This window comes from Microcaecilia unicolor, chromosome 11 (genome assembly GCF_901765095.1).
Source record: "Microcaecilia unicolor chromosome 11, aMicUni1.1, whole genome shotgun sequence".
Classification (NCBI taxonomy): domain Eukaryota; kingdom Metazoa; phylum Chordata; class Amphibia; order Gymnophiona; family Siphonopidae; genus Microcaecilia; species Microcaecilia unicolor.
This window is the reverse complement of record NC_044041.1, coordinates 76636978-76664623: the sequence shown is the minus strand read 5'-3', so window position 1 is coordinate 76664623 and position 27646 is coordinate 76636978. Positions and strand designations below refer to the sequence as shown.

The 27646-nt window shown below is 49.3% G+C and overlaps 1 protein-coding gene across 1 annotated transcript in view; it reads left to right on the top strand.

The window, feature by feature from the left end:
* Positions 1-27646, top strand: part of LOC115479878 — a 329775-nt gene that overhangs the window by 260011 nt on the left and 42118 nt on the right. Inside the window, exons 7-8 of the mRNA XM_030218177.1 lie at positions 25462-26360; positions 27181-27245. Coding sequence (XP_030074037.1) covers positions 25462-25594 — 133 coding nt within the window. The 3' untranslated portion in view covers positions 25595-26360; positions 27181-27245. The remainder of the gene's footprint in view (positions 1-25461; positions 26361-27180; positions 27246-27646) is intronic.

Below are 27646 nucleotides of genomic sequence, written 5' to 3'. Positions count from 1 at the left end.
CCCCACTAACCTCAAATGTCCTCTCCTGGATCTATTTTCGATATCATCTAGTTTGCCTTCCAGGTCTGACATCTTAGCTTTAAGTGCCTCGTTCACCATTTCCATTTGCTGCACGCGGTCCTCCAGGTCTGTAACCCGCTGGCTCGAAAACTCCCCACGAATCGCTTCCATCCACCCACCTAATGAATCCAATTTATCGGTAACACTTTTTATCCAATGAGGATTCTATAGCAAGCGTCACCTCCGTGACTATTTCTGCCACCTAGGCTGAACTCACCGTCCACTGGCCTCATTCGCCGCCATCTTGCCTGCGTCTGACTGCCTCGATCTATCCGGCTGTTTTCTGTGCGCTTTAGTTGCCATAGATGTGCCTGACTTGCACTGCTAATTCATCTAGTAGTCTCCGCTCTTCACGTAGCTTGAACCTTAGATCAAATCGCTGCTGAATAATACCAAATAAAGGCAGAGAACGCAGATGGAGGTCGGGAGTTTGTCTCACACACAACCGCTTACCACCGCGGCATCACGTGACCTCTCTCTTTTGGGACTTTAAATGAGCAGGGCAGCTCTTTTATGGTGGTTTGCTGGCTTACCTTGTTTGTTCTGGCTTTGGGCTGTATTTCTTCGCGGCAGTTTGGTCCCAGGCGCAATGACAGACAAGCTCCTGTTCAGTCTGTCAGCAGCGGGGAGTCGGAACAAGCGATGTCTCTAAATTCTGCACCGTGTTAGAGTCTCCGGTGGAGCAAGGGCGATGAAAATGGCGCTGTCAGCTGGGGGATCCTATTCGGGCGCTTTAGGTGCGGGCGGGTCAGCCTTGCTGGCAGCACTGATTTCGGCGGGAAATGCCGCCATTTTGGATTCCTCGCTGCATGCTGCGCCCCTGCCTGCGTCCTGCGTTACCGTTTTCTATTTTGGTTCTTTCTCAGATGCCCATTTCTTCAGCGGGTGAGGGAGGCTTTCCACCTGAATTTGTGGTACAGATGTACCAAGCCTTTCAATTGCACAAAGCTGCTCCAGGGGAAACTTCTGTGAAGAGGTCTCAGGAAGGGCAATCCATGGCTGCAAAGCGGGTCAGGCAGTTTTTGGAGGCAGAAGAAGATTTTTCTTTTGACCTTGATCAGGAAATGCCTTCCTTGGAGGAGAGAGTGGTTTCCTGGAAAGCACCTTTCTGAGGACCTTAGGCAGCCGGAAGATGGAGCAGAGCCTTTTCCTGCGGGGGAGGATAGTGCTGTGGTAAGAATTTTTCATAAGGATGACCTGCAGGAATTTATTTTCCAGGTTTCCACTATGTTACGTTTTGAGGAGCCAGGAGGCTCCAGTGGTGGAATCCAGAAAAGTAGATTTGCTGGTAAAGGGTATTCGCAGACCCTGTAGGTCTTTTCCAATGCATCAGGATATTAGAGATATTATTCAGGCACAGTGGGAGGTGCCTGATTCTGCCTTTCGTTTTGCTAGATCCATGGTCAGGCTTTATCTGGTTCCAGATTCAGACAAGGAGCTTTTGCACCCTCCGGTAGTAGATGCGGGAGTGTCCGCAATTACCAAGCGTAATACGGTTCCTGTGGATGGCGGGACGGCTTTGAGGGATGCCCAGGATCGCTGTATAGAATCCTTGATAAAGAATTCTTTTGATGTTTCTGCTCTGGCAGTGCAGGTCGCTATTTGTGTGTCCTTGGTGTCAAGGGCTTGTTTTCAGTGGTCTGAAAAAGTTTTGTGGGTCCTTGGTGGGAAGGGCTTGTTTTCGGTGTACTGAAAGAGTTTTGGACCATACTTCTGGTGATCTTTCAGCAGTGGATGCCAAAGTGGCAAAGTTGGAGATGGGTTCTGCCTTTTTGGTGGATGCTGTACGATTTTCTTCGAGCTTCTGCTGAGTCTATGGCTCTCTCTCTGTCGCGGCCCGCCGGTCTCTTTGGCTTCGGGGCTGGTTGGCTGATGCGACCTCTAAATCCAAGCTTTGTAAATTTCTCTTTAAGGGTGCCTTTCTGTTTGGTGATGAATTGGACAAGCTGGTGCGTACCCTTGGTGAGACTTAAGGTTCCAAGGCTTCCTGAGGACCGTCCCAGAAGATCTGGGCATGGTATTTTTTCCAGTCAGGCTAGAGGCCGTGATTTTTGTCGGTATAGACCGGGCAGTGTAGTCCCTGTTCAATGCTCCAGGTTTTTTTCAGAGGACTCGCTCCTTTCGGGGTGGTCGGAGGGGAGGTCGGAAGACAGGTAATTCCTTTTTGTCCTCCTCCCGTTCTCAACAATGAAGGTTTGCGGGCCCAGCCTCCAGTTCAAGTAGGTGCTCGATTGACACAATTTTATGGGAGGTGGACCCAAATTACTTCAGACCAGTGGAGGAGTGGCCTAGTGGTTAGGGTGGTGGACTTTGGTCCTGAGGAACTGAGTTCGATTCCCACTTCAGGCACAGGCAGCTCCGTGTGACTCTGGGTGTCAGGGCTCTCACCCAGTCTCTGAAATTGTGAGCCCTTGGGCCACTGCCAAGGAGTGGCAGCGGCAGGCAAATCACCCAAGCAGAAAGCAGTGCTGAACACAACAGGCAGGAACCACACAATATAACTAGAAGAGGCTTTAATAGTAGACAGTAACAATATCCAGTAGCACAGCAAAGTCAAAGGGCAGGCAGCAAACACGGGTAATCCATAAACTAACAAGAGTCTTTTAGGCAGGCAGAAAGCAAAATCAAAGTCCAGGTCCAGGCAAAGGTTCAAACACACAGGAAACTTACAGAGCAGGAACTCCAACAATCCAACAGGAACTCAGGATGACCTTTGATACCAAGGCAAGCAAGGCTCACAGAAGCTAATAAGCCCCTCAGCAGCTGACCCACAGCTGCAGTAAATCACCAGCCAAGTAAGGTTGCTGTTCCAGGACAAACCAGCAAAGCAAGTCTGGCAACCTAGAAAATCCGAACCGGACTCACTGAAGTCTGGAACATGGAAGACAGCAGAAAACAGTCCATAGCAGCCACCAGTTCTGGCCACCAGAGGGCAAGGAGAGCACCCACATGGAAAACAGTCACAAACGTGACAGTGGGCAAGTCACTTAACCCTCCATTGTCCCCATGTAAGCCGCATTGAGCCTGCCATGAGTGGGAAAGTGCGGGGTACAAATGTAATACATTAAAAATACATTACTAGAGGTTATTCGACACGGGTACGCTCGTCCTTTGTCAGACGTGTTTCTGGAATCCCCCTGCTGTTCCCGCCTCAAGGTCTGGGCTGTCAGGGACACTCTTCGCAGGCTTCTCGACCTTCGGGCTATTTGTCCAGTTCCCTTGGAAGAACAGCGTCAGAGGTGTTACTCCATATACTTTCTGGTGCCCAAAAAGGGAGGGTTCCTTCAGGCCGATTTTTAGATCTCAAGGCCGTCAAATCGAGCTCTCAGGGTGCCCTCGTTCCGTATGGAGACTTTACGATTGGTCATTGTTGCGGTACATCCTGGGGAGTTTCTGACATCTTTCAATCTCACGGAGGCCTACTTGCATATTCCTATCTGTCCTGCGCATCAACGTTTCCTCCTATTTGTAATACTAGGCCAGCACTTTGTTTCGAGCCCTTCCTTTTGGGCTCGCAACCACTCCTCATACTTTCACCAAGGTCATGGTCGTAGTAGCAGCAGCTCTCAGAACAGAAGGCATTTCAGTACATCCATACTTAGACGATTGGTTGATCAGGGCGAAGACTTACCAGTAGAGTGTTCAGGCGATAGCTCGCATGGTAGAATTCTTGGAGTCCCTAGGTTGGGTAGTCAATGTCAAGCGGAGCCGTCTTCAGCCTTCTCAGTCATTGGAGTACTTCGGAGTCCGTTTCAACACATTACAGGTCCGGGTGTTTCTTCTGTCGGCCCGTGTCCTCAAACTGAAGTCTCAGATTCGTCAGTTATTGCAGTCCCCGAGACTAGTGGCCAAGGACTATCTACAAGTCCTGGGTTCCATGGCGGAAACGATTGAGGCATTCTCAGAGGACAAGCAGGCTGCTTGTTCTCACAAATGGGTGACGTCTGTCGGCTGCCCCAGGAACGGAATCTTCCTAGCAACAAAGTTTGCAGAGCCCTTCCCACCCGAATCGCGAATGTGCCTCAGTCTCTTTTTTTCCGCAGTCAGGGTAACTGTTTTTTTCCGCTGCTCTGCGCCCCAGAAAGAGCCCTCACAGCTTCGCTGTTCATCTTTTCGTGTCCTCTTCAGGTTTTTTCTCTTTTTTTTTTTTTTTTGTTGCATTTGTACCCCGCATTTTTCCCACTCATGGCAGGCTCAATGCGACTTACATGGATGGGGCAATGGAGGGTTAAGTGACTTGCCCAGAGTCACAAGGAGCTGCCTGTGCCTGAAGTGGGAATCGAACTCAGTTCCTCAGGACCAAAGTCCACCACCCTAACCACTAGGCCACTCCTTTCGGTTTGTGGTTAAAAAAAAAAAAAAAAAACCTTTTTCGTTTATCGCCTTAGTTTTGACCTCTAAGTTTCCTTTTGTTTTCGTCAGCGGCCTTTGTGGCTGCCCGTACGGGTGTTTTCCTTGTTTTGGTGTCTTTTTCGGCATCATCGCGACTTGATTTCGCTGATGTGATTTTTTCGCCCATGTCATCGAAGCCTGCCAGCAGCTTCAAAAAGTGCACGCGGTGCAACCGGACTATCTCGTTCACTGATCCGCACATTTCGTGTCTTCAGTGTCTGGGGGCTGGTCATCGCCCCACCGCCTGTATGTTGTGTCTTCAGCTCAAAAAGAGGACCCAGGCGGTGAGATCGGCTCAGTGGAACCTGCTGTTCGGATCCCCGTCCGGTTCTTTGAAGTCGACGTTGGCACCGGTACCGGGGTCATCGACGATGTTGGCATCGGAGAGTGCATCGACGTCGGGAGCGCAGGTGATGTCCATAGGACCCCCCATGCTGGTAGCAGTGAGCCATTGAGTGGGTCTCCACCTGCCTTGAGGGCTCCTGCGGTACAGGCCCATCGGGACCGACCTCTTTCGGACCCGACCCCGAGGAGGCGTGTGGATTCCACGTCCTCCTCGTCTGTACCAGGGGCTTCCGGTGACGTGCTTCGAGGGAAGGCGAAGAAGAACCGTAATCGGTCGCCTTCCTGCCACAGTACCGAGAGCTCCGGGGCACCGAAGGATTCGGTACCTAGCAAGCGTCGCCGCCGAGCCCTCCTCCTGGGATCATGGAAGGGCTGCTGCGATCGTCAGCTTTGGTACTGGGGGTGCTTGCGCCGCCGGTACCGATGGTGGATGCAGCGGCTGGCTCGCTGCCCGTGGTGAGGCCTCCGACGCCGGTGCCGCTTGTGGTATCAGCTTTGTCTGTCTTCGGTGGCCACACGAGTTGACTCCCCGGCGTCGTCGATGGAGGGAGCTTCATCGTCGCCAGTGCGCGGGTCGTCTTCTCGATTTCGCCATCGATGCCATAGTGCCTCGGCATCGAGATGGGCTCGGATTCGGACTGCAATCAGGGAACTGGTGTCCGATACCGAAGGGGAGGACTCTTGGGAAGCAGAGGAGGACACCTGATATTTCTCTGAAGAGGAGTCTGGTGGTCTTCCTTCTGATCCAACTCCTTCGCCGGAGAGGAAGCTTTCTCCTCCTGAGAGCTTGGCTTTCTCCTCCTTTGTGCGGGAAATGTCTAAGGCCATTCCCTTCCCAGTGGTTACTGAGGATGAGCCCAGGGCTGAGATGTTCGAGGTCCTGGACTATCCTTCGCCACCTAAGGAGGAGTCCACTGTTCGTCTGCATAATGTCCTGAAACAGACATTGCTGATAAACTGGGCGAAACCATTATCTAATCCCCACATTCTCAAAAAGATTGAGTCCCAGTATAGGATCCATGGGGACCCAGAGTTGATGAAGACCCAGTTGCCTCATGACTCTGGTATTGTGGATTCTGCTCTCAAGAGAGCCAGGAGTTCTCGGGATTACGCCTCGGTGCCCCTGGGGCGGGAGTCGTAAACTCTAGACTCTTTTGGGAGGAAGGCCTATCATTCTGCTATGCTCGTCTCCAAAATTCAGTCCTACCAGCTCTACACGAGCATCCACTTGCGAAACAATGTGCGGCAACTGGCGGACTTGGTCAATAAGCTCCCGTCGGAGCAGGCCAAGCCTTTTCAGGAGGTGGTCAGGCAGCTGAAGGCGTGTAGGAAATTCCTGTCCAGGGGTGCCTACAATACTTTTGATGTCGCGTCCAGGGCCGCTGCTCAAGGTATAGTGATGCGCAGACTCTCATGGCTGCGTGCCTCTGACATGGAAAATCGAGTCCAGCAGCGGATTGTGGATGCTCCTTGCCGGGGGGAAAACATTTTCGGTGAGAAGGTCAAACAGCTCCACCAGCGGGATACCGCATTCAACAAGCTCTCCCACCAGACGCCTTCAGCATCTACCTCAGCAGGTAGACGTTTTTATGGGGAAGGAAGAATGTTCCCTATGCTTCTAATAGGCGTAGGTACAATTCACCTTCTCGACAGCGTGCGCCTCCACAGGCCCCTCCAGCTCCCCAGCAAAAGCAAGGGACGGGCTTTTGACTGGCTCCAGGCGAGCATAGCCGATATAAAAGTGTCTGTGCCAGATGATCTACCGGTCGGGGGGAGGTTAAAATTTTTTCACCAAAGGTGGCCTCTCGTAACCTCCGATCGGTGGGTTCTTCAAATAGTCCGACAAGGATACTCCCTCAATTTGACCTCAACACCTCCAAATTGCCCACTGGGAGCTCAGTCCTTCAGCTTCCAGCACAGGCAGGTACTTGTAGAGGAACTCTCCGCCCTTCTAAGCGCCAATGCGGTCGAGCCCGTGCCACCGGGGCAGGAAGGGCTGGGATTCTATTCCAGGTATTTCTTTGTGCAAAAGAAAACAGGGGGGATGTGTCCCATCCTAGACCTAAGGGCCCTGAACAAATATCTGGTCCGAGAAAAGTTCAGGATGCTTTCCCTGGGCACCCTTCTTCCCATGATTCAGTAAAACGATTGGCTATGCTCTCTGGACTTAAAGGATGCTTATACTCACATCCCGATACTGCCTGCTCACAGGCAATATCTTCGATTCCGTCTGGGAACACGGCATTTTCAATACTGTGTGCTGCCCTTTGGTCTCGCCTCTGCGCCCCGGGTGTTTACAAAATGCCTGGCGGTGGTAGTGGCGTTGCTGCGCAGACTGGGAGTGCATATGTTCCCTTATCTTGATGATTGGCTGGTGAAGAACACCTCGCAGACAGGAGCTCTACAGTCCATGCAGATGACTATTCAACTCCTGGAGCTACTAGGGTTTGTCATAAATTACACCAAGTCCCACCTTCTTCCAGTTCAAAAGCTAGAATTCATAGGAGCTCTGCTGGACTCTCAGACGGCTCATGCCTACCAACCCGAGGCGAGGGAAGACAACCTTCTGTCTCTTGTTTCCTGGGTACGAGCCTCTCAGCAGATCACGGCTCGGCAGATGTTGAGATTACTAGGCCACATGGCCTCCACAGTTCATGTGACTCCCATGGCCCGTCTTCACATGAGATCAGCTCAATGGACCCTAGCTTCCCAGTGGTTTCAAGCTACCGGGGATCTAGAGGACGCGATCCAGCTGTCCACGAGGTTTCTCAACGTCTTCATTGGTGGACAATTCGATCCAATTTGACCTTGGGACGTCCCTTTCAAATTCCTCAGCCACAAAAAGTGCTGACAAAGGATGCATCTCTCGGGTGGGGAGCTCATGTCGATGGGCTTCACGCTCAAGGATGTTGGTCCCTCCAGGAATCAGGTCTTCAGATCAATCTCCTGAAGTTGCGAGCGGTCTGGAACGCTCTAAAGGCTTTCAGAGATCGGCTGTCCAATCAAATTATTCAAATTCAGACAGACAATCAGGTTGCCATGTATTACACCAACAAGCAGGGGGGCACCGGATCTCGCCCCCTGTGTCAGGAAGCCGTCTAGATGTGGCTCTGGGCTCGCCACCACGGCATGTTTCTCCAAGCCACGTATCTGGTAGGCGTAAACAACAGTCTGGCTGGCAGGCTGATCAGGATAATGCAACCTCACGAGTAGTCCCTCAACTTGAGGGTGGTACGTCAGATCTTTCAAGCGTGGGGCACCCCCTTGGTCGATCTCTTTGCTGCTCAGACTAATCACAAGGTCCCTCAGTTTTGTTCCAGACTTCAGACCCACGACAGACTAGCATCAAATGACTTTCTCCTTTATTGTGGGAAGGGCCTCCTGTATGCGTATCCTCCCATGCCCTTGGTGGGGAAGACTTTGCTGAAACTCAAGCAGGATTGCGGGACCATGATTCTGATTGCACCTTTCTGGCTGCGCCAGATCTGGTTCCCTCCTCTTCTGGAGTTGTCCTCCGAAGAACCGTGGAGATTGGAGTGTTTTCCAAAACTCAGAACGAGGAGGCGCTTCTGCATCCCAACCTCCAGTCTCTGGCTCTCACGGCCTGGATGTTGAGAGCGTAGACTTACCTCCTTGGGTCTGTCAGAGGGTGTCTCCCGAGTCTTGCTTGCTTCCAGGAAAGATTCCACTAAAAAGAGTTACTCTTTCAAATGGAAGAGGTTTGTCATCTGGTGTGACAGCAAGGCCTTAGACCCTCGCTCTTGTCCTACACAGACCTTGCTTGAATACCTTCTACATTTGTCTGAGTCTGGTCTTAAGACCAACTCCGTAAGAGTTCATCTTAGTGCAATATCGTGTAGAGGGTAAGCCTATCTCTGGACAGCCTTTAGTTGTTCGCTTCATGAGAGGTTTGCTTTTGTCAAAGCCCCCTGTCAAACCTCCACCAGTGTCATGGGATCTCAATGTCGTTCTCACCCAGCTGATGAAACCTCCTTTTGAGCCACTGAATTCCTGTCATCTGAAGTACTTGACTTGGAAGGTCATTTCCTTGGTGGCTGTTACTTCAGATCGTAGAGTCAGTGAGCTCCAAGCCTTGGTAGCCCATGCTCCAGATACTAAATTTCATCATAACAGAGTAGTCCTCCGCACTCACCCTAAGTTTTTGCCGAAGGTGGTGTCGGAGTTCCATCTGAACCAGTCAATCGTCTTGCCAACATTTTTGCCCCGTCCTCATACCCGCCCTGCTGAACGTGAGTTGCACACATTGGACTGCAAGCGAGCATTGGCCTTCTATCTGGAGCAGACAAGCCCCTTCAGACAGTCCGCCCAAATGTTTGTTTCTTTCGATCCCAACAGAAGGGGAGTAGCTGTCGGGAAACGCACCATTTCTAATTGGCTAGCAGATTGCATTTCCTTCACTTTATGCCCAAGCTGGGCTGACTCTCGAGGGTCATGTCACGGCTCATAGTGTTAGAGCCATGGCGGCATCAGTGGCCCACTTGAAGTCAGCCACTATTGAGGAGATTTGTAAGGCTGCTACGTGGTCATCTGTGCACACATTCACATCTCATTACTGCACTCAGCAGGATACCTGACGCAACAGTCGGTTTGGGCAGTCGGTCATGCAGAATCTGTTTGGGGTGTTGAATCCAACTCCCCCCCCACCCCCCCCCCCCCCCCGGCCCATTTTTGTTCTGTTCCAGGCTGCACTCTCAGTTGTTATTTTTCAGGTCAATCTATGTTATGTCCTCGCTGTTGCGGGGCCCAATTGACCCTGTTTGTTTTTTTTGAGTGAGCCTGGGGGCTAGGTATACCCATATGTGAGAACAAGCAGCCTGCTTGTCCTCGGAGAAAGCGAAGTTACTTACCTGTAGCAGGTATTCTTCGAGGACAGCAGGCTGGCTGATCTCACCAACCCGCCCCCCTCCCCTTTGGAGTTGTCTCTTCCCTTGTCTTTGCTTGTGATTTGATTGAGGCACGTTCGCGATTCGGGTGGGAAGACGGTCGCGCATGCGCGGTGCGCACACAGGCACGCGAGGGCTCTGCAAACTTTGTTGCTAGGAAGATTCCGTTCCTGGGGCTGCCGTCAGACGTCACCCATATGTGAGAACAATCAGCTTGCTGTCCTCGGAGAATACCTGCTACAGGTAAGTAACTTCGCTGGGCCAGGGCGCACATGAGGACTCTGGAGAAGTTGCTTCTATTGCGGTATTTGTCACAGACAAACTCTCTGCTTCAGAGATTATCTCTTCCTCTTCAGGTAAGGAGCAGTCTTCAATGGTGGTTGAGAGATGCCAATCTGACCAAGGGTATGCCTCCGGATCAGCCCAGCTGGAGAATACTTACGACAGATGCCAGTCTCCAGGGCTGGGGGGCTCACTGTCAGGGAGAGTATGCTCAAGGCCTATGGTCCCCTCTGGAGAAATCTTGCTCGATTAATCTGTTAAGAGACCAGAGCAATTCGGCTAGCACTTCAGGCCTTTGTTCATCTGCTGAGGGGCGAGGCAGTTCGAATGATGTCAGACAGTTCCGCCGCGGTAGCTTATATCTATCGGCAAGAAGGGACGAGGAGTCTTCCATCGGAGCGAGAGGCAACGCAGCTGTTGCAGTCGTCCGAGGCGCATCTGAGGACGCTATCAGCGGCTCATGTAGCAGGAGTTCAAAATGTTCAGGCAGACTTTCTCAGTCGACACTTGTTGGATCCCAGAAAGTGGACTCTGAGCAACGTCGCGTTTCAGGACTGCTTACCTTCTGGCCTGTAAGCATCTTTGTTGGCACTTTAAGTGCACTTCAGAACTTAAAGCAGTCTTAATGTTTGTAGAGTGGCGGTCCTCGTTGCATACTTCTTTTAAGCATTATATACTGGCTATTTTGGCAAGATAGGATGCATTCTTCAGTATGTCAGTCATAGGGGCAAGTGATGGCTGTTCCTCTCCCTTCATGAAGCCTGCTAGTAACATCCCAATAGCTCTGGATTGATCTGGGGGACGCTAAGGAAGGAGAAATGATCTTACTTGCTAATTTTCTTTCCTTTAGTCCCACCAGACCAATCCAAATACCCTCCCTTTTTGTAATTTAGCTATGTTTTGAAGTTGCTGAAGCACTGGCTTCCTATGTTTGAGTTCAGGTTTTTTTTTGTGTGTTTTGAATTTACAGGGGGGGGGGGATGACATTGAAATAAAGGTATTAGAAGGGAATAACTATGTTTTTTGGCACATCTGTACAACTTGGTTATCGAAATACTGAACTGTTAGAATTGTGCTATGGTCTTAAGCACTGTATGCAGCTCCGTGTGCTCTGTCTCCTGCTGGTCAGCATCCGCAGATTTCTAATCTGATTAATTCCTGCTTTTGTGCTTTCCGTCAGTTGCATAGTATTTGACATTTGTTTAGCCATGATGATTTTCACAATTTAGTACATTCATTTATTATTTCCAGACTTGATTATTGTAGTATTGTGTATGCTGTTTTGCCCCGGTTCTCTTTGAAAATTCTCCAAACAATTCATCTGCTTAAAAGCCACCGTTGGTTGCCTAAAGATCAAAAGGATTGATTATAATACTGCTCTACTCACCTTTAAAGCTTACCAGTCTGGTAGTCCTGTTAGTCACCTCTCCCCTCTCCAGTCGGTTCAAAACTCTGCTGCCCGTCTCATCTTCCGCCAGGGTCGCTTTACTCATACTACCCCTCTCCTCAAGACCCTTCACTGGCTCCCTATCCGTTTTCGCATCCTGTTCAACTTCTTCTACTAACCTATAAATGTATCACTCTGCTGCTCCCCAGTATCTCTCACACTCGTCCCTTCCCTACACCCCTTCCCATGCACTCCGCTCCATGGATAAATCCTTCTTATCTGTTCCCTTCTCCACTACTGCCACTCCAGACTTTCGCGCCTTCTGTCTCGCTGCACCCTACGCTGGAATAAACTTCCTGAGCCCCTACGTCTTGCCCCATCCTTGGCCACCTTTAAATCTAGACTGAAAGCCCACCTCTTTAACATTGCTTTTGACTCGTAACCACTTGTAACCACCCGCCTCCACCTACCCTCCTCTCTTCCTTCCCGTTCACATTAATTGATTTGATTTGCTTACTTTATTATTTTTGTCTATTAGATTGTAAGCTCTTTGAGCAGGGACTGTCTTTCTTCTATGTTTGTGCAGCGCTGCGTATGCCTTTGTAGCGCTATAGAAATGCTAAATAGTAGTAAATAGTAGTAGTATACCTTACTGTCCTAATAGAGTTCTACAATCTCTTAATGACCACCATCTTGTGTCAAACCCAAAAACTGCACATTATTATTCCACCCGACATACGACTTTTTATTTTTTGGCCCTTATACTTGAAAAACTTACCACTGTCTTTACATGCAAATTCATTATTTAAAAGTATTTTAAGGTTGATCTCAAAACCTGGCTAGTCAAAGAAGCATTTGGCACCCCTGATTAACTTATAGGATTGTCTGACACTGACCCATGCTTCTTGTCTCCTCTGTACTACATCCTGTTTTATTCTTTGGTTGTGCTTACGTTTCTTTCCTATGATTTATGTAGCTCCTAGCAGTGTAAGTCCCCAAATGATGGGGGGAATACTGGGAACTGTGGTGGCATTCCTTGCAGAGATCTCTGTCACGGTGGTCTACCTATTCATGGGGGCACCTTGTAAAGTTGCTGCTATTGCAGAGGCAAAGGGCAGTCTTGCCTGGTGGTTGAATGTGGAGAGTCTGGAGAAACGAGTAAACCTGGAATCTCCATCCCATATAATGGTTGCAGCAGATGCCATCTGTCCATTTGGGGGGGGGGGGCTCAGAGGCCAAGTAGTTCTATACCAGTTAGGGAAAAAGGCTGCAAAAAAAAAAAAAAAAAAGCTTTTTAAGAGTGTGTTCCAGTCTTTCAAGGCAGACAATGAGATGGTGGTGTCATTTAAATTGTCAGAAAGGCACCAGATTTCCACAGCTTGTTGAGATGAGGCTGTAGAGAAGCAATTTGTGTTCTTTCAGCAGGTCACATTGCCTGAATTTTCTCCACATTGGCTGACTTTTGCATGCATTGGACACTGGAGAATGGGAGATTGCAAGATTAGCTTCTCTACAATAGTTGCCATGAGGGTGACCACATGGATCTCATGATAAGCACAAGAAACTTAGAGTAGTAAAATCTTCAGCTGCATGAAAACTAAAGACTGGAAGCTTCTATATATCTTTCCAACTTGGCTATTTATATGTTGGTCCTTTAAAGAATTTCAGGGGCTATAGATCCTCCACTTAAGGGCTTTCTAAGACAGGAACCAGTAATGGTGTCCTTCAAAGGACGTGTTTTGAGAAGCTATTCAGAAAAAAGCAATATTGATCTTTTTGCAAGATTGAAAGAAGTCAGTTTCTTAGCACTTGTCAGTGTAGACTAGCCTAACCTTTTTTCAAGGTAGCCTTGAGAAAAATGTGCTTAATTTGGATACGGCTTTCTTCTACATGGGCCAAGTCTGGGAAAGTCCATCCTTCTGTTTTTATAATTTCAGAAAGGAATGATATATAGAATAAAATAAAGAAAAATAAGACTTTTTCTATTGGATTAATTTGATACATTTTTTGATTAGCCTTTGAAGGCCAGAACCACTTTCCTCAGGTCATAATAGTGTGAATTGCCTCTGTTGAATCTGTTTCTGAATGCCTTGTTCCATTGCTGTTCAAACTTCTCAAGGATGTGTGATGTTGAAGGATCTATCATTGAAGACTTCCTTCCTGGAGGTGACCTGTTGCAGGAAAACTTGCCTGAAGATCTTGGATAAGAAGTCTGATCTACATACCACTATTCTTACTACTCAAGATTTATTTATTTTTATTATTTGTTGCATTTGTATCCCACATTTTCCCACCTGTTTGCAGGCTCAGTGTGGCTTACATAGCACCGTGCTGGCGATCGCCAGTTCCAGTATGACAAATACATAGTGATATCATGGTAGAGATCATGTGTGACAGACACATTATGGAATTGGAAAGGAGGAAGAGTATGTTATGTCCATTTTGAGTATTAGATTTGTTGTATTGCAGGGTCTGGGCATTTAAGTTGGATCATGTCGATATGCCTTTTGAACAGGTAAGTTTTTAGTGATTTTCGGAAGTTAGATATGTCTTGCGTTGTTTTCATGGTGTTTGGTAGTGCGTTCCATAATTGCGTGCTTATATAGGAGAAGCTGGATGCATAGGTTGATTTGTATTTGAGTCCTTTGCAACTTGGGTGGTGGAGATTTAGGTATGTGCATGTTGATCTTGTTGTGTTTCTGGTTGGTAGGTCAGTGAGGTTTGTCATGTATCCTGGTGCCTCGCTGTAGATAATTTTATGAACCAAAGTGCAGATTTTTGAACGCAATACGTTCTTTGATTGGGAGCCAGTGCAGTTTTTCTTGAAGGGGTTTGGCGCTTTCTAATCTTGTTTTTCCAAATATAAGCCTGGCTGCGGTATTTTGAGCTGTTTGGAGTTTCTTTATGATTAGTTCTTTGCATCCCGCGTAGATTCCATTACAGTAGTCTAGGTGGCTTAGTACCATTGATTGTACCAAGTTGTGGAATATTTCCCTCAGGAAGAAAGGTTTTATTCTTTTGAGTTTCCACATTGAGTGGAACATTTTCTTTGTTGTAGATTTCGCTTGGTTTTCTAGCGTGAGGTTTCGGTCGATAACTCTGAGGATTTTCAGGCTATCTGAAACAGGAAGGGTGTAGTCTTGGGATGTTTATGTAGGTGGGTTTGTTCATGTTGTATTGGGATGATAAGATGAGACAGTGTGTTTTGTCTGCGTTGTTTTAGTTGGAGTACATCCGCCCATGAGTTCATGATTTTCATGCTGAATTTGATTTCATTGGTGATTTCTGATAGATCATGTTTGTAGGGATGTATATCGTGACATTGCGTAGATGTATGGATTGAGGCCTTGGCGGGCTAGGGATTTGGCTAGTGGGGTCATCAGGTTGAAAAGGATTGGTGATAATGGTGATCCTTGGGGTACTCCACAGTCTGTTTTCCATGGTGATGATATGTTCAAGTGCGATTTCACTTGATATGTTCTAGTGGTTAAGAAACCCTAAATCCAGCTAAGTACACTTCCACCAATCCCGAAGTACTCTAGGAGGTATAGTAGTATATTATGGTTTACCATGTTGAACGCACTAGACATGTCGAATTGTAGGAGAAGTATGCTTTTGCCTTTTGCAATTTCTTGTTTGAATTTCATTATGAAAGTTGCTAGTACTGTTTCTGTGCTGTGGTTGGAGCGAAATCCTGATTGTGATTCGTGTAGTATAGAGAATTTGTTTAAGTAATCGATGAGTTGTTTGGTTACCATGCTTTCTGTCAGTTTGACTACCAGTGGATAGATGCGACTGGGCAATAGTTGGTGATTTCGTTCGTTTTTTTTCTTTCTATCTTTTGGTATCGGGGTGAGTAGGATGTTGCCATTTTCCTTTGGGAAGAGTCCATGTTGAAGCATGTAGTTGAGGTGGGCTGTGAGGTCTGCTATGAATCGTTGAGGCGCGGATTTTATTAGGTAATTGGGACGTGTCCAATTTACAGTGAGTTCTGGCGGACTTGTTGATCGCTTGGGTGATTGTTTCCGCGGTAAGGAGGGCGAAATTTGTCCAGATTCTATCTGCTGGTTATTCACCAAGGATTGGGTCTAGGCACTCAGTTAATTTTTCGAAGTCTGTTGTGTTCTGAGGTAACGTGTTGCGTAGGTTTACAATTTTTTCTTTGAAGTGTTTAGCAAGTATGTCTGCTGATGGGGTGTCTGTGTTGGTTGTGGTGACCGATATGGTGTCTAGTAGTTTGTTCATGAGTTGATATAGTTTCTTCGTGTCTTTGTAGTCTGGCCCTATTTTGGTTTTATAGTATGTCCTTTTGGTTTGTCTTGCATATTTGTATTTTCTTTGTTTGTTTCCATGCGTTGAGTGTGTGCTCACATTTTGTTTTTTTCCATGCTTGTTCAAGTTTCCTAGTTTGTGTTTTTAGTTTTCTCAGGTCTTTGTTGTACCACGGTATTGAGTTATGTCCTACGTGAGGATCTTGTTTGTAGTGGTGCTATTTTGTCTAATATGCTTCTGCATCTTTTGTCCCAATCTAGGAGATAGTATATCGAGTCTGTTTGTGGTGTCCGTTCGTTCTTGTAGATCAGTTGCCAGAATGTTTCCAGGTCAGTTTGGCCTCTTGTGGTGTAGGTTGATTGTTCTTGTATTCAGTTTGAGCCATTTTTCGCCATTGTAGGGATAAATTTAGTTTGTAATGGTCTGACCATGGTGTGTCATTCTCAGTTTTGTTACTATAGTTTCCATCCTTCAGGAGAGAAACTTATGTGAAGTATTATAAGGAACATTTACTAGATGTTCTTGGATCTCTTCTGACCTGTCTGAAGGTGACAACTCTTTTCAGGAATCAGATCATTTTGTTCATCCTTATCAGTGGATGGGGGAAGGGGGAGCTGCATCTATGATAAGGCTGCAAACCGGATCTAGAATTGCAGAACAGCATTGATCTAGTCCTGGGTTTACCTTGTTGCATGCAGGGACTTGTAGTTTTGATTCCCCTTGGCATTCTGTAAGAAGAAAAGACTAAGTTCCAGCATGCAGTGGGGTAAACCAGGACTGGATCAACCTGTCCAAATCTGGATCTAGTTGATGTCCTTAATCTAAGGGATTGATAGATGGTGGGTTAAGGAATTTCTCCGAGGACAAGCAGGCTGCTTGTTCTCACTGATGGGTGACGTCCACGGCAGCCCCTCCAATCGGAAACTTCACTAGCAAAGTCCTTTGCTAGCCCTCGCGCGCCCGCGCGCACCGCGCATGCGCGGCCGTCTTCCCGCCCGAAACCGGCTCGAGCCGGCCAGTCCAGTCTTCTTTTGTCCGCACTCGGTACGGTCGTGTTTTCGCCGTGTCGAGCCCCGGAAAGTCGACCTCGCGCGTCCAATTTGTTTTGAACGTGTTTTTTCCTTCGGGAAAGCTTTGTCCTAGTCGGGAAGTGCTCCGGAAACCCCCCGCCGGGTTTCGTGTAAATCTCCCCGTACTTCCAGCTTTTTGCCCCGGTAAGTTTTCTTTCGTCGTCGGGGTAGGCCTCTTTTCGGCCTCGGTCGAGATTTTTTCTCCCTCTAAATTTGGTGCTTCAAATTTCGCCATTTCGGCTTTTGATTTCGCCGGCGTGATTTTTCCGCCATGACATCGAAGCCTTCCAGCGGCTTCAAGAAGTGCAACCCAGTGCGCCCGGGTTATCTCGCTCACTGATCGACACTCGTCGTGTCTTCAGTGTCTGGGGGCCCGAGCACCGCCCTCAGAACTGCAGTCTGTGTTCCCTGCTTCAAAGGCGGACTCAGGTAGCGAGAATAGCCCAGTGGAACGGTTGTTCTCGGGCTCTTCGTCGGCATCGGCACCGGGATCTTCGAGTGCATCGACGTCGTCAGCGTCCAGACCATCTTCCTCGGCCGCCCCTGCATCGAGTGCATCGAGGCATCGGGCCTCTGCATCGGCGCCGAGACATCGGATAGCTGCATCGACGTCGGTGGTACCAGGACCTCGTCTGCTGATGTCGTCGGACGGTGGTGCATCGGGTGGAGTGCAGGTGAGGGCTGTCCATTCCCCTGCTGGTGGCGGTGAGCCCTCGGGTGGGTCTCCGCCTACCCTGAGGGCTCCTGCGGTACAGCCCCCCCGAGATCGACCTTCTTCAGTCTCGGCCCCGAGGAAGCGACGGATGGATTCGACGTCCTCCTCGTCGGTGCCGGGGAGCTCCGGTGACATGCTTCGGAAGAAATCGAAGAAGCATCGACACCGGTCTCCTCCCCGTGTCGGCACCGAGAGCTCTGGGTCGCCGAGGGATTTGGCACCCAGCAGGCATCGGCACCGAGAGGACCGCTCACCCTCTGTTCAGGAGGTGTCGATGCGCTCCGCTCTGGACAGCCCGGAACAGCCTCCACGCCCGGAACAGGTACTGACGTCGACGCCTGCATCGACCTCTCAGCCTTTCTCTGCCAGCCGCTCTAAACGAGAGCCTCCGGGCCGTTCTCCCAGAGATTCTGGGAGAGCTGTTGCGCCCTACCCTCCGGTACCGGCGGTGCTTGCGCCACCGGTACCGTCGAGCGTGGCGCCGGCTGGCCCATCGCCCAGGTTGAGGTCCCCGACGTCGGTACCGCGTGCGGTACCGACCGCGGCCACCTTCCCAGGAAGGCTCCCCGACTACGTCGGCGGAGGGAGCTTCGCCGATGCGGGCGAGGGAGTCTACCTCTCGACGCCCCCATCGTGGACGGGGTTCCACGGAGTCGAGCAGGGCGAGGTTGCAGACACAGGTCCGTGAACTGTGTCTGACACCGAGGGTGAGGCCTCGTGGGAGGAAGAGGAAGATCCCAGATATTTCTCTGACGAGGAGTCTGAGGGTCTTCCGTCTGATCCCACTCCCTCTCCTGAGAGACAGCTTTCTCCTCCCGAGAGTCTGTCTTTTGCCTCCTTTGTCCGGGAGATGTCTACGGCCATCCCCTTCCCGGTGGTTGTGGAGGACGAGCCCAGGGCTGAAATGTTTGAGCTCCTGGACTATCCTTCTCCACCTAAGGAAGCGTCCACTATTCCCTTGCACCATGTCCTGAAGAAGACATTGCTTGCGAACTGGACCAAGCCATTAACTAATCCCCACATTCCCAAGAAGATCGAGTCCCAGTACCGGATCCATGGGGACCCAGAGCTGATGCGCACTCAGTTGCCTCATGACTCTGGAGTTGTGGATTTGGCCCTAAAGAAGGCTAAGAGTTCTAGGGAAACATGCTTCGGCGCCCCGGGCAAGGACGCTAGAACCTTAGACTCCTTTGGGAGGAAGGCCTACCATTCCTCTATGCTCGTGTCCAAGATCCAGTCTTACCAGCTCTACACGAGCATCAAATGCGGAATAATGTGCGGCAGTGGCGGGCTTGGTTGATGCTCTTCCCCCTGAGCAAGCCAAGCCTTTTCAGGAGGTGGTCAGGCAGCTGAAGGCGTGCAGAAAATTCCTGGCCAGAGGAGTTTATGACACTTTTGATGTTGCGTCCAGGCCGCTGCTCAAGGTGTGGTGATGCGCAGGCTCTCATGGCTGCGTGCCGCCGACCTGGAGAATAGGAATCCAGCAGCGGATTGCGGACTCGCCTTGCCGTGCGGATAACATTTTTGGCGAAAAAGTCGAGCAGGTGGTAGAGTCTCTCCACCAGCGGGACACCGCATTCGACAAGTTCGCCCGCCGGCAGCTTCAGCTTCTACCTCTACAGGTAGACGATTTTTTCGGGGGAAGGAAGACTGTTCCCTATACTTCTGGCAAGCGTAGGTACAATCCTCCTTCCCGACAGCCTGCGGCCCAGGCTAAGCCCCAGCGCGCTCGCTCTCGTCAGCAGCGTGCGAATCAGCAAGGCCCCGCGGCTCCCCAGCAAAAGCAAGGGGCGAGCTTTTGACTGGCTCCAGCAGAGCATAGCCGACATCCAAGTGTCAGTGCCGGGCGACCTGCCTGTCGGAGGGAGGTTGAAAGCTTTTCACCAAAGGTGGCCTCTCATAACCTCCGATCAGTGGGTTCTCCAAATAGTCCGGCAAGGATACACCCTCAATTTGGCCTCACTTCCTCCAAATTGTCCACCGGGAGCTCAGTCCTACAGCTTCCAGCACAAGCAGGTACTTGCAGAGGAACTCTCGCCCTTCTCAGCGCCAATGCGGTCGAGCCCGTGCCATCCGGGCAAGAAGGGCTGGGGTTCTATTCCAGGTACTTCCTTGTGAAAGAAACAGGGGGGATGCGTCCCATCCTAGACCTACGGGCCCTGAACAAATATCTCGTAAAAGAAAAGTTCAGGATGCTTTCCCTGGGCACCCTTCTCCCCATGATTCAGCAAAACGATTGGCTATGCTCTCTGGACTTGAAGGATGCCTACACACACATCCCGATACTGCCAGCTCACAGACAGTATCTGCGATTTCAGCTGGGCGCACGCCACTTCCAGTACTGTGTGCTACCCTTTGGGCTCGCCTCTGCGCCCAGGGTGTTCACAAAGTGCCTAGCTGTGGTAGCAGCGGCGCTTCGCAGGCTGGGGGTGCACGTGTTCCCATATCTCGACGATTGGCTGGTGAAGAACACATCCGAGGCAGGAGCCCTGCAGTCCATGCAGATGACTATTCGCCTCCTGGAGCTACTGGGGTTTGTGATAAATTACCCAAAGTCCCATCTTCTCCCAGTGCAGAAACTCGAATTCATCGGAGCCCTGCTGGATTCTCGGACGGCTCTCGGCCTATCTCCCAGAGGCGAGGGCCCACAACTTGTTGTCCCTCGTCTCGCGGGTCGCGAGCGTCCCAGCAGATCACAGCTCGGCAGATGTTGAGATTGCTGGGCCACATGGCTTCCACAGTTCATGTGACTCCCATGGCCCGCCTTCACATGAGATCTGCTCAATGGACCCTAGCCTCCCAGTGGTATCAGGCCGCCGGGGGTCTAGAGGACGTGATCCACCTGTCCACGAGTTTTCTCGAATCCCTGTATTGGTGGACGATTTGCTCCAATTTGACTCTGGACGTCCCTTCCAAATTCCTCAGCCTCAAAAAGTGCTGACCACGGATGCGTCTCTCCTGGGATGGGGAGCTTCATGTCGATGGGCTTCACACCCAAGGAAGGTGGTCCCTCCAAGAAAGCGATCTACAGATCAATCTTCTGGAGTTGCGAGCGATCTGGAACGCTCTGAAGGCTTTCAGAGATCGGCTGTCCCACCAAATTATCCAAATTCAGACAGACAATCAGGTTGCCATGTACTATGTCAACAAGCAGGGGGGCACCGGATCTCGCCCCCTGTGTCAGGAAGCCGTCAGCATGTGGCTCTGGCTCGCCGTCAAGGCATGGTGCTCCAAGCCACATATCTGGCAGGCGTAAACAACAGTCTGGCCGACAGGTTGAGCAGGATTATGCAACCTCACGAGTGGTCGCTCAATTCCCGTGTGGTGCGACAGATCTTCCAGGCGTGGGCAACCCCCTGGTGGATCTCTTCGCATCTCAAGTGAACCACAAGTCCCTCAGTTCTGTTCCAGGCTTCAGGCCCACGGCAGACTGGCGTCGGATGCCTTCCTCCTGGATTGGGGGGAAGGTCTGCTGTATGCTTATCCTCCCATTCCTCTGGTGGGGAAGACTTTGTTGAAACTCAAGCAAGACCGAGGCACCATGATTCTGATTGCTCCCTTTTGGCCGCGTCAGATCTGGTTTCCCTCTTCTTCTGGAGTTATCCTCCGAAGAACCGTGGAGATTGGAGTGTTTTCCGACCCTCATCACGCAGGACGAAGGGGCTCTTCTGCATCCAACCTCCAGTCCCTGGCTCTCACGGCCTGGATGTTGAGGGCGTAGACTTTGCCTCTTTGGGTCTGCCAAGAGGGTGTCTCCCGCATCTTGCTTGCTTCCAGGAAAGATCCACTAAGAGAAGCTACTTCTTTCATTGGAGGAGGTTTGCCGTCTGGTGTGACAGCAAGGCCCCTAGATCCTCGCTCTTGTCCTACACAGACCCTGCTTGAATACCTTCTCCACTGTCTGAGTCTGGTCTGAAGACCAACTCCGTAAGGGTTCACCTTAGTGCAATCAGTGCATACCATTACCAAGTGGAAGGTAAGCCGATCTCAGGACAGCCTTTAGTTGTTCGCTTCATGAGAGGTTTGCTTTTGTCAAAGCCCCCTGTCAAGCCTCCTACAGTGTCATGGGATCTCAATGTCGTTCTCACCCAGCTGATGAAACCTCCTTTCGAGCCACTGAATTCCTGCCATCCGAAGTACTTGACCTGGAAGGTCATTTTCTTGGTGGCAGTTACCTCGGCTCGTAGAGTCAGTGAGCTCAGGCCCTGGTAGCCCAGGCCCCTTACACCAAATTTCATCACAACAGAGTAGTCCTCCGCACTCACCCTAAGTTTCTGCCAAAGTTGTGTCGGAGTTCCATCTGAACCAGTCAATGTCTTGCCAACATTCTTTCCCCGTCCTCATTCCTGCCCTGCTGAACGTCAGCTGCACACATTGGACTGCAAGAGAGCATTGGCCTTCTATCTGGAGCGGACACAGCCCCACAGACAGTCCGCCCAATTGTTTGTTCTTTTGATCCCAACAAGAGGGGAGTGGCTGTAGGGAAACGCACCATATCCAATTGGCTAGCAGATTGCATTTCCTTCACTTACGCCCAGATGGGCTGGCTCTTGAGGGTCATGTCACGGCTCATAATGTTAGAGCCATGGCAGCGTCGGTAGCCCACTTGAAGTCAGCCACCATGGAGGAAATTTGCAAAGCTGCGACGTGGTCATCTGTCCACACATTCACATCTCATACTGCCTGCAGCAGGATACCCGACGTGACAGTCGGTTCGGGCAGTCAGTTCTTCAGAACCTGTTTGGGCTTTAGGATCCAACTCCACCCCCCGAGGGCCCTGTTTGTTCTGTTCCAGGCTACACTCTCAGTAGTTGGTAAATTTTTTAGGTCAATCTCAGTTATGTCCTCGCCGTTGCGAGGCCCAATTGACCAATGTTGTTGTTTTGAGTGAGCCTGGGGGCTAGGATACCCCATCAGTGAGAACAAGCAGCCTGCTTGTCCTCGGAGGAAAGCGAATGCTACATACCTGTAGAAGGTATTCTCCGAGGACAGCAGGCTGATTGTTCTCACAAACCCGGCCCGCCTCCCCTTGGAGTTGTGTCTTCCCTTGAAGTGTATTGTCTTGCTACATACTGGACTGGCCGGCTCGAGCCGGTTTCGGGCGGGAAGACGGCCGCGCCTGCGCGGTGCGCGCGGGCGCGCGAGGGCTAGCAAAGGACTTTGCTAGTGAAGTTTCCGATTGGAGGGGCTGCCGTGGACGTCACCCATCAGTGAGAACAATCAGCCTGCTGTCCTCGGAGAATACCTTCTACAGGTATGTAGCATTCGCTTTATTGGTGGCTTTTATATACTAAGGGATTGCTAATCGTTGAGAAGTCCTGGGCCTCTCTGGAGTACTATGAGATGGCTACTTGGGCTTCCTTATGCTTATTTATCAAACATCAACTAGATGCTCAAGCCAGAGAGGACACAATTTGGGATTGGTGTTTTGAGAGCAGGTCTTTAGTCTCCTACCTGGTTTGAGGGTCTGCTTTGGTCCATCCCATGTGTGTAGACCCAGGGTCGCCGAGAGACTGAACCGGGCCCGGAGCATGGCCACCACCCCCCATTCACTTCTGCCCCCACAACAGGGTTAAAATACCTTGACTGGCGGGGATCCTGAGGTCCCGCCAGCAGAAGATGTCTTCCTCCAGTGCTGACTGCCTGCCCCTGCGCCTGCTTTTCCTCTCAGGGCATGCTCGGTTTCAAAACCGAGCATGCGCACCTGAGAGGAAAGCAACACTCAGCAATGGGCAGAAGAGCAGTGCTGGAGGAAGCTCCGGGTCCTCCTCAACCTCCAAGGGGGGCCTGGCGCCGGAGTTTTCTCTCTCCTGCTTCTGTCGGGACGCAATCACTCGGCTCCTATCAGGACCAGGAGGGAGAGAGACCCCCGCACTGGGCCCCCCCCTTGGAGGCCCGGGGAATTTTGCCCCCACCCTCACACCCCCTGTCAGTGGCCCTGTTCTAGACTAGTTTGGCTGAACAAAGAGGAAGAGAAAAAGGTAGTCCTACCTGCTATTTTTCTTTCCTTGAGCCCTGTTGCAGAGTCTGAGTGGGTCTTGGATTGGTCTGTCTCTAGTTCTGGATATGGATTTGTACTTTATGGTACTAATTCAGTTTAGAGTTGAGACAAATGAAAATGGTAGACTAGAGACCGACCAAAACTGCTACCAAAACTGTTCTGAAAGCTTTTGACTGAAACAAGAACCAAAAACTCAAGTTTGGTTGTGTGAATGTGAACTGGTGAGGGCCATTGGGGATTGTCAAAGCTTTGTCTGCATCCTTCTGCTGAACATGTAATATCCAAGCCAGAATATAATAATTTAAATAATGAAAGACTATTTTATCTCCAAACAAAATAGCTTCCACACAGATGGATTACAGCTAATGAAAACAAAAGCCACAATTCTTTTACAGTGGCTGCCTTTGCACCACACTTGGAGTGACAGCTGCCATCATAATTCCACATAGAAGCTAATTCCTAAGGAGTGCTTATTCCAAATTTACAGACTTAAATTCCTACTAAAATCTTATATCAAAAGCATTATGTGGCGCACTTGATCATATAAACTATTGTGTAAGATAACTGCAGTACAACCCTCCCTCTCCCAAAAAATAAAAAAACCTAAGAGTAGTATTCTGTTCCTCCCCCTCCCCCTCCCCCCAACCAACTAACTTGCAATCTCTAGTGGTGTAGTTGGGGCAGGAGCGATGCCCCAGTCATGGCAGCCATTTTGAGAGCAGAGCCAGAATGGGCAGGAGTAATTGGGCACCACTTCTGTCCCAACTATACTCCTAGACCATCAGGTGGAAGGGGTAGGCGGGGGGGGGGGGGGGGGGGGCAGAAGAAGGGGCAACTCCTGTTTGGGGGAGGGGGAGGTAGGGAATAAACTCCCTGAGACCATTCACCAGGCCCCCTCCCTGCCCATCTTCAAATCCTTACTCAAAGCCCATCTCTTCAATGTCGCCTTTAGCACCTAACCACCATACCTCTATTCAGGAAATCTAGACTGCCCGAACTTGACATTTCGTCCTTTAGATTGTAAGCTCCTTTGAGCAGGGACTGTCCTTCATTGTTAAACTGTACAGCGCTGCGTAACCCTAGTAGCGCTCTAGAAATGTTAAGTAGTAGTAGGGAGACAAAAGCACAAACTTGCAGCTTCCACCGAAAACACATGATCAGCTGAAACCAAAAATATGGCTGTAACTGAAACTGAAATTCAGTCTCTAGGTACAACCATGCTTTAGCTTATTCAGTTATTAGGTTCCTCTTTAGTTTGGAAGGCCAATGTTTGTCTACTGTCTTTGACCCCCCCCCCCCCCCCCCCCTTTATATAGGAAGGGACAGGGTGGATTCATTTATCTAACATTGTTACAATTCGTGGAGAGCTGATTTCAGCACAGGACCCTATACAGAATTGTCAGCATTCTAGATGTACTGTCTCCATCTGCTGATAGTGGGGGTCAGAAGGCATAAACCCATATGTCTAGACTGATCTGTCAGGATGCAGAAGAAAGGTAGCAGGTAAAACTACATCTTTTCGTGTTGCCATACTGGATCATACCAAACAAGTATCAGGCAGAATCCCATAGAGTAGATCACTTCTTGTTGGTCATACCTAGATGTAAGTGGTGGCTTTCCTTCCTAATAGTTTTCCTTTAGTTTGTACTTATATTCATGACCGGTAAAGATAATAAAACTGGAAGGAAGTAGCTCGCTGGGTTGGCTGAGGAGATACAGTTCTACTTCAGCAATTCGCCAAGGTCTGTTAACTCACTGAGTAGGACATACCCAACAATCCTGACTGTACTTGGTATACCTAATAAGTCTTTCTTCTGAGGCTTGAGTTAACCTAATTGGCACTGCAGTGCTTGCTTCTGGCCTGTTTGTGGAGTTGGTTGTATTGGTTTCTAGCTGTTTGTTTCTATAACTACATAGCACAACTGGATACATTTTCTTTTCCCAAGGAGACTGTTTTTTCATGTGTTGTTAAACTGGCCATTGCAAGTGAACTGCATTCAGCAATTGTAAATATTTCATTTTGTTTATGCTAGGTTTTTAAATTCAAGAAGAAGTGCAGCATACAGATACTACCAAATGAAGGTAACGGAAGTTTGTCGAGCCATGGGCAAATCTTCCTATTTGGAAGTTTTAAAAGCACAAGAAGATGAGCTAGGACCGTTCTGACTCCGAATCTGCGACGGAAGAGCAATGATTGTGGAGCAGCAGCAGGAAGGATCTGAACCTGGACTGCAGGAATCCAAGATTCCAGAAACTCCTCTGCCAGTTCCACAAGCTCAGGAAGTCCCACAAAAGCTCAAGCTCCTCCATTGACACTTAAGGTTCCGGAAGCTCCCTCACCAGCACGGCAGGCTGCTCTGCTAGTGTGCCAAGCTCAGGAGGCTCCTATGCCGGCTTCCCAAGAGGCTGAGGAATCTTCTATTCCTGTTTCCCAAGAGGCTGAGGAGGCTTCTGCGCCAGCTTCCCCAGAGGCTGAGGCGGCTCCTATGTTGGCTTCCCCGGAGGCTGAGGAGGCTCCTGCACTGCCTCTCTCAGAGGCTGAAGAGGTTCCCATTGAGGCTCAGGAGACACCTTTGCCGGCTCCCACAGAGACTCGGGGGGAACCGATGAAGGAAATTGTTATGGAAGAGAGTGAGCTAACAACATATACTGATGAGCCAGAGTCAGGACTGAAAGAGGCCTAAGCCAGAGGAGTCTGAATTGTTTAAAATCTGAAGTCGAACTTGAAGAGTTATCCTCTCAGCCTAGTGAAGACACAGAAATGAAGGTGGAGTCAGGAGATGAGGCAGCAGCAGTAGCACCTGATGTGGATGACAGTCCACCTCTCTCCCAAGACACAACTGCTTCTACCGCACATGGCCCTGTAACACGGAAAGAGGTCGACCTCTTCAGCAGCCTGCAAGTTCCCCCAAGCCGACAGAGGAAGCACAAGGTATGTGTTCACCTCAGTGGTTGGGTGGATTTTTGAGGGGTCCAGTTTGAAGCATCTGTTCTCTGTAAGTTGTCCTGATGCCAGGTCTCTGATAGGTATGGGAAACGAATTCCTGAGTAATGAATTGACCTGTTTTAAGATTTCACCATATTTTCCTTTTTTTTTTTTTTTTGGTGCTGTGGAGCATATAGTTGTAATTTTACCTTTGTCTGGATAATAACTTTCTTGGAGCACATGGTTTGTGTTCTGGTTGCTTGCCAAGGATCATCATAAGGGGTTGATCGTCTTATTTGGGAGGGATGGCTCCTAACAGAAAATCTTGTACCATTTGTCCAAGAAAAAGGAATTATTTGTGATGTAATTTTGCTTGGTCTTTAGAATCCTTTGGTTTGACGTTATGACTTCTTGATTTTTAGACCACAGTTATTCCTTACCTTTCTGTCTATATTCAATAAAAATGTATTTTAAACTAAAGGAGTAAAAACTAATACTGGACAGACTTGATTTAATTCTACCCCTTAATAAAAAGCAAAAGGTAGCATTAAGAGTTATATAACTACTTCTTTCTTTATACATGTCTGTTGTACCCAGGATTTTTTGTGTCTTAGATTTTATGCAACTGTATGCTGGACTGCTGTATTTCAAAGAAGCTGGAAAATAGAATGGTTGAGAAATGTTTATATGATATGTCTATTCATGAAATAGCAAACGTTTTTTGTTTAATGGGTGTGTGGGGGGTATGTTTCATGCTGTTGACTTAGACCTGGTAGGGAAAAAATGAACATTTAATTCTAATTTATTTTTTGGATCTGAACTTTAGTTGAGGATCCTGCCAGAACTAGCAGTGAGAAACCCCGTGGTCGTCCGGGAAGACCCAGGAAGACGGTAAAAGCAGAGAACTCTTATGTATCAGCTTGTACACACTCAGTTCTTCCAGTAGTTAATCCTTTTAATAAAACAGCAGATAGGATAATGGTCTTTAGAATGATAAAAAGAATAGAATGATCTTTCCCCTGAGATTAGGCAGTAAATGAATTATAGGACTTTTAGGAGGTTAATAAAAAATGGGTATTAGAAATTTTGATTGAATAATGTTTAATCCTGCTTTATATAATTGGGATTTAAAAACGTATTTCTGGTAAGACTATTAGGGCACTGTTTACTAAGGTGCACTAGCGTTTTTAGCGCGTGCTAAACACTAGAGTCGCACATTGGCAATGTGGGCGACTTTAGCGCTACTTAGTAAATAGGGCCCTTATTGTATGTTTTTGGCAGGATTGAGATTT